The sequence below is a fragment of the Ruditapes philippinarum genome, unplaced genomic scaffold (genome assembly GCF_026571515.1).
Source record: "Ruditapes philippinarum isolate M1 unplaced genomic scaffold, ASM2657151v2 ctg1750_1_1_1_1, whole genome shotgun sequence".
Taxonomy (NCBI): domain Eukaryota; kingdom Metazoa; phylum Mollusca; class Bivalvia; order Venerida; family Veneridae; genus Ruditapes; species Ruditapes philippinarum.
The window spans coordinates 76,619-83,991 of NW_026856818.1; the positions used below are offsets into that span (position 1 = coordinate 76,619).

Sequence of the window (7,373 nt, forward strand, 5' to 3'; positions counted from 1 at the left end):
CAGTTTTAAGTATAACTCGAGTGCTTATGGAAGCAACAATTAATTATCACAAGTGTTCGTGTTAAGTCGGAAACAATAGTAACAAAGAAAATGTTATCATTTTACAATATAAAATTCTTTTTAAAAGCGTACGCATTTCTGGTTTAAGTGACCCCAAATTACGCTTAAATAACGACAATGCGATTACCAAAAGAATGGTGAATGAAATGTCAAGCTGGTATATAAAATTACACCACGTGCCCCTCTGCTTCTGTTATAATAAGAGTTCATTGTACATGTAATGAGAATTTTGGTTTATTTACACAGACGAGCCTGTGGGAATATTCGTTAACTTCGTTATGATTATTAAACCTCGTACAGTAAATGCCACGTTAAGAGTTTCATGTACACTAATTTTCGGATTCTGCAGAAGAATTGCAGAACACAGGCAGTCGATAGCAGACGACACAATATCTGCGTAACATTTTAGGAGAATAAGTGATATTATCGATGGATCTTTATTTTTTGGCACCAATTTGCAGTTGATGCTGTTTATTTTAGGAAACATAGTAAAATTACCGATCGGATTTATACTTTATTAACATCTATGATAAGGAATCAGTAACAAAATCCAGATTGTCGAAGGACTATTAATTTAAACCTGTCATTTTTCACAAATGCAGACGAGAAATTTAAGGAGATAATGCACGCTATGTTTAATACTTATCTAATATTTGATCTCACAAACACATGGCGATTTAACATGTGAAATTCAACATGTAATAAAGAGATTTTCTTTTATTGGATTACAATGTTTAAAAGTGACTCATTTAAATGTTCAAAACAAAATGTTTAGGGTCCGCATAATGTTATGCATGCTAGCAGTTAAATGTTGATTTCGACAGAGGAAAATTGAAATAAATGTTGAATAATATAAAGAATCTAGAAAGTTTACAAGAGGTCAGCATAGGAATGTTATTTCGTACGGGAGATAAAACTCGCATGGGAGATAAGAAAAATGAACGCATATGGTGCCTAGATAAGAAATTAGAAATTATTTATAAATACTGGATTTATAAATAGAATGTCACGTATATACAGTCGTTGGATGCGAAATGGAAAACATATTTTAAAAGACATGCATACAAGATATTTTAAGACATTTCGTGACGTCAGAGTCATACAAGGAAAATGACGTATCCTGGAAGTCTTACGTTTATATTAGGTATGTATATAAAATTTCTATGGTTTAATAAATATGATAATATAATGTTCAATTAAGTCGACAATGGGCCTAAATGTAACGTCAATTTTTTTTTTTTTTTTTTTGGGGGGGGGTACAGATTTAATTAGGTTGTTTTGCTTGTTTGTTGTTGTTTTTGTTGCTGTTCTTCTTTTTTTATCTTTTGTTTTGGAGGGGGAGGTATTTATTTATTTATCAGTTTTCGTTTTGTTTAGAAAAATAATCAAAATACCCATAAGTACTAGACAAGTTTATTAGTTTCAAACCTAAATCTGCTGCAAGCGGAAGTGATTAGACTATGCCACCAGAATAGAACTAGGTCACTCGTAAACATGCCGCCTGACCAGGCTATATATTTTTGGCTGACAACCTTTAAATTTTCATTATCATAACTTGGCAAACCCAATAATTTTAGATGGAGGTGTGTGCTGCAGTTTCCTACAGACATAGAAAGAATGAAAACTCTATTTTAGAATTGCCATGACTTATAATAGGGTCAAAGAAATATTTTAAGCGGTTCAGCGTGTGCGTTTTCGAGTTATCTGCCCGGAATTTAAAACACTGAACAAACATTGCTAATTTCAAGAGCAGATAACTCACAGTGTCTAATTGTTTTGCTTGTGATACTGATGACTTCCTTACTACTGTTTCTGCAAAATGTCAAGAATAAGTAAAATTTGCAACCGTTTGTTTTTACCTTAATAAATGCAAATTTTCTTTAGAAAAATGTAAGTTTGTCGAATTCCTATACAAGTTATTAGCCTCCGTAAATATCTTGATAATATTTGCTGTAGCATACACGAAGAAACAAAGTGTATCAGCACCTCATATTTTAAAAAAAAAAATGTAATCTGAATATCCGAGTAACAAAACTAAATGGCCATTATGACCTTTTTCACTTTTTTTTTTTTTTTTTTTTTTTTTTTTTACTCTCGTGCAAATTTTAAATGAAGTTAAAATTACAATTTGGCCAAAATCATTTAGCGACATCTTTTCAGGGAGTAAGTTCACTGTGTCTACGGAAAGAAAACCTGACATTTCTCTTATTCAAGAAATTTTGAAAATTGCTTGTTTCCCACAGCGAGGGAATCAATTACTTTAACGACATGTGAAGTAAATGAAACAAGCTTCCCAGAAAAGATAAAAAGGCTTACTTTTCAAAATTTGATAATGGAAAACCAAATGGCTCATTTTGCATCATCTCAAAAGGGTTTTGTTGTTGGAAAGAAGAGTTTTAGTTGATTTGTTGTTATTGTTGTTGTTGTCGTCGTCGTTGTTGTTGTTGTTTTCATCGTCGTTGTCGTTGTTGTTGTTTTCATCTTCGTCGTCGTTGTTGTTGTTTTTGTCTTTAAATGGTATTGCTGATGGTGTTGTTAATGATGATATGTTGTTGTTGTAGATGATGATGATGATGATGTTGTTGTTGTTTTTGTTGTTGTTGTTGTTGTTTTTGTTGTTGTTGTTGTTGTTGTTGTTGTTGCACATATATAGACTTTTAATTAGGAAATAGATAACAATTCTGAGTGCATTGTTGTTGAATAATGCATGGTTTGAGTTCAAATGCGTAGTAATATACTTAATTTCGAAAACAGCGTTAACGACTAAATTAAAGATATTGGTGTTCGCACTCATTATGTTAGTTAGACCATTTTCTTTCATTCTGGATAGTTTTCACAACAAAAAAGGTTTTTTATTGATCAGATTTTTCGAACAAAATGTGTCACTGTGCCGATTTGAAAGATTCGGGAGGTAATAAGATCTGCGAAAGCATTGTTGGCCTTCTTTGTGTATAAAGAAAAAAATCCAATAGTGTTAGAATATCTTATTTACTTTAATTTGTGTTATAATTGTTTCTTGTATAATGAGTTTAAACAATAAAACATAGTTTATCATTATTGCAAATGAAAATATTGAAATGTTGCTGTTGTTGTCGCAGCTGCTGTTGTTGTTATTGTTGTTGTTGCTGCTGCTGCTGCTATATTGTTATTTTTGTTATTGTTGCAATTGTTGTTGCCGCACTTGTCACTATATAAATTTACAAAGGATGTTTTTCATTTAAACTTTTGTTGATGTCCCGCTTAAATTTATTTAACTTAGATTAACAAACTAAATTAACAATATACGTTTTGTTTTTTTATTCTGCAGGTATACAAAAGAGTTATCTGAAGATAACGTAGTGGTTGTGAGTGACGTCATGAGGTTTTTACGGATCAAATTCGTGAAATACTTCACCTACGTGTCCTTGATAATGTGCCTGTCCCTTGTCTTCTCTTTCGTGTGGCTTGAAAAGTCATCACAAGATGTGTTCTACGATGGACCCATAATGTTTACGAATAAAAAGCAAACTTTACAACGATCTCAAACTGCACAGTATTTGACAGACCCTCAACTTAACCCGGTTCTTAGAACGTTTAGCTGTGATAAATTATTCCAGGGCGATAACACGGAGATAAATCGTGTCAGTGATTACCTTAGAAATGTTCGGTATTTTAAGCACCGCAAAGGCGATGAATTAAGAGTGTTGTCGCTAAACTGTGAAGAATACAAGAAATCCCGAGGATTCTTTGCTGCTCCAGTTACAAAATTAGAACAGGATTTTCCAATTGCCTACAATATTTTGTTTCACAGAAATATAGAACAGTTTGAACGACTTTTACGTGCAATATATAGACCACAGAACCAGTATTGTATACATGTTGATATGAAAACGCCAGACGACGTTTTAGAAACCATGACACTGTTAACTGACTGTTTTGACAATGTGTTCATAGCATCTAAACTTGAATATATCATATACGCAAGTTATACGCGATTAGTTGCTGATATTAATTGTATGAAAGACCATATAGAACGCAATTTTGAATGGAAATATCTAATCAATATGGCCGCCAGCGAGTTCCCTATTATGACGAATTTACAAACAGTTCAAATATTGAATGAATTTAATGGAGCTAATGATATACACGAAGTGTTCATTACTATGGACAGTCAAAGATTTAAACAAAAACATTTTACTTACATCGATATAAAGAGTAAATCTGGATACATCATACATACGAAAAGGGCCAAAGAAAGGCCGCCGTACGGCTTAAAAATTACAAAAGGCAATGCGTATAATGTATTTAGCCGGGCATTTGTTGTGTTTGTCCTCGAGGACGAGAGAGCTCGGGCTTTGCTAGCATGGTCGACTGATACGTTAACTCCAGACGAACATTACTGGGCAACTTTGAATAATCTGTACAGTAACCCATTTCTTGAAACACCCGGTGGTTTTAAAGGTGTGTATAACTCAAAATTATTGTATACAATCTGTTTTTCTTCATTCTTTCATTTTCGTCATCTTGTCTCCTCTTCTTTCTTTCTTTTATTTTTGTTGATACTGTCTTTCTATCCTACTTCCATTCTTACTTTCGATTTCATTTTCTTATTTTCATTCTTTCTTTCTATCTGTCTTCTTTCTTACTTCCTTCTTTACTTGCTTTCTTCTTTTTTTCTTGCTTTCTGTCTATGTATCTTTTTCTCCATATTTATTTCTTTCTATCTTCTTTCAGATTTCACTTTTCTTTACCTCTTTCTATCTTAGTTTTTTATTTGTTTATTAATTAATTAATCAATTTATTATTTTTATTTATTTATTTTTATTCATTCATTCATTCACTCACTCACTAATTCATTTATACATTCATATTTGTACCTTATTTCTTTTTTTCGTTCTTCTTTCCTTTTTTCGTTCTACTTTCCTTTCTTCGTCCTTCTTTCCTTTCTTCGTTCTATCTCAAAATATCCACGAGAAGCCTATCGGCCAGTGGTTGTTGTTATGTATTTTCTTCTTTTTTTTTTCTTTGCAACGCGCAGTGTACCAAATCAGCCACCATAAATAACAAATACAGAAATCACAGACCACTAAGCATACCATGATCTTTTTACTCGAATTTAACGTTTCATTTACTAGTCAGGATAGAAAAGAAATAATGAAATTTAATATTAATTATTTAGTATTATTTTATTTCACAAATTGCCTTTACCACAACCGTTTATAATATATACCATAATGACCATATAACCTGTCAAAATCTATATAACCAATATTCTAATTCCGTTGCAGGTGATCCCGACAAGAAGCCGTTCTTCGGGCGTTATATTGGATGGAACACCACTAAATTATTATCAAGATGCAAAGAAAAACATTACGTACATAACGTCTGCGTGTTCAGTGCCCTTGACCTTCCAGCATTAAAAGACAGATATGAACTCATCGCTAATAAGTTTGACATTGAATATGACCCCATTGCTTATATGTGTATGGAAGAATGGATTCATAATAAAACGCTAAATCAAGAAGGCATTAGTGCAACAAAAAGATACAAGAAACTTGCAATAACTAGCTAGTCTTTATTTATTTAATGGTATTTTATTTTTATTTTGAAGGCGGGTAATATTGAAATAAAAAAAATTAAAAACCTTAAAAGTTTTTTTGAATACCAAATTTATTATCTTCACTGTTTTCTTTGTCTTTTAAAATAATCAGAGGAATAATCATCATTATTGTTATCATCATCAATCATTATTATTCATAATTATTCATCATTCATCATCATTATTGATGCGACTTAAGCGGTATGACTTGTGATAGTTGCTGCTGATGAACAAGATTAAATAGTACCAGCGAAGTCAGTATGCCCAGTAAAGCGAGATACTATGTAGAGAATATTGTGTTACAAATCTTCGTGCAAATATGCATATGTGCCGCTGACGAATTAATTTAATTGGCAAAATAGGGTCTTTAGCCCTAGATCCGAACTGGCCAGAAATCCCACTAACCATCACCTAAATCCGTCTCAGAAATACAAGATCTTAATGATCATTATCAGTGTTCGGTTTTCTTAATCTTAGAGAAAATGTTGCCATATTTTCTTTTGATTCTATTTTTCCCAGGGATCTTTTTATATGGCCGTACTAAAAATACTTAAGATCTTTTACACCATTGGATATAGTATTAAAAAGAAAGACAACTCTGACTTTACTAACGGAGGTACGTAGGTTTTTATTTCCCTTTTCATGCGGAACAATAACAAAACATTGGTAAAGAAACAAGGTACATTATTCAAACTACTTGCAGCGCTTACAGGAATGTCAATATCTGGTAAATAAAAAAATGTTTGTGATATTTTCTCCAGAAAAAAAAGATCTGATTAATAAGTTTTGGATTATTTAAACCATGACATTATGTATGCGAACTTAGAAGATTCACAAAAATGTTCCTGTGAAACAAGGAACATATCTAATCTGTTACAAGTACTCCTCAATTAACAAACCATAAGATTTTTGTTTGCAAACTCACGTGTTATCGAATAGTTTAAACTAGAAACAAAATTCTTTGATTAGAAAAATTCTGTCATTAGAAAGATATTTAAACCTACACAATATTAAACAAGAACATTTAACAAAAAAGTACGTTCTGTTGGGGCGAAAGTGTCTTCGCATCTGCGATCTGTGATATACCTAAAACGCCGAAGCGACGACTTAATTCGTTCGATGAACGACGAGACGATGCCTCGAAGCGAGAGATGATATGTTCAAGCGACGAGGAAGCACGTGGCTAGACAGAACGGTGCGCAATAGCGACGAGAAGTTACGCCAAAGCGACTAGATGATATGCCAAAGCGACGAGATTATACGTCAAAGCGACGAGACGATTCGCCGAAGAGACGAGATGATACCCGAAGCGACTGTATGCGATGGAAGTCGTTTCGTTTCAACGCAGTCTCTTCGCTTCAGTGCATCGTTTCGTCGATGCGGCGTTTCAGGTTGACCATAGGTTGGAGAAACGAAGCTCAAACAAAACACCGTTAACAAGTAAAGTATTTTACGAGTCCTTAATCGTTAAGTTTGCTGACTTGAAAAATGCATACCCCTCAGCACCGAGGCTTTAAATTCAAAAGATTTTGGTTCTATTTTGTGTGCTTTAGTTATTGAGATAGTGTACTAAAGGTCGATGTTCTTCTTGAGTGCCCGATCATGCATGAATGTACCACTGAGACCCTTCTCTAAATGTACTGCTGAAAGGCGCCATAAAGGCTTATGATATCCATTTATAAGAACAGAATAGCATAAGAGTAAATCAAAACACTGTAAATTCTAAAATACTTTC

At 33.0% G+C, this 7,373-nt stretch overlaps 1 protein-coding gene across 1 annotated transcript; it reads left to right on the forward strand.

Annotated features, from left to right (window-relative positions):
* Positions 1–737: 737 nt before the first annotated feature.
* On the forward strand, positions 738–5,625 carry LOC132747786 (beta-1,3-galactosyl-O-glycosyl-glycoprotein beta-1,6-N-acetylglucosaminyltransferase-like). Its single transcript, XM_060737282.1, has 3 exons — positions 738–1,204; positions 3,368–4,500; positions 5,328–5,625. Exons 2-3 carry the CDS (start codon positions 3,417–3,419, stop codon positions 5,609–5,611), a joined length of 1,368 nt encoding a protein of 455 aa, XP_060593265.1. The 5' UTR covers positions 738–1,204; positions 3,368–3,416; the 3' UTR covers positions 5,612–5,625.
* The last annotated feature ends 1,748 nt before the right edge of the window (positions 5,626–7,373 follow it).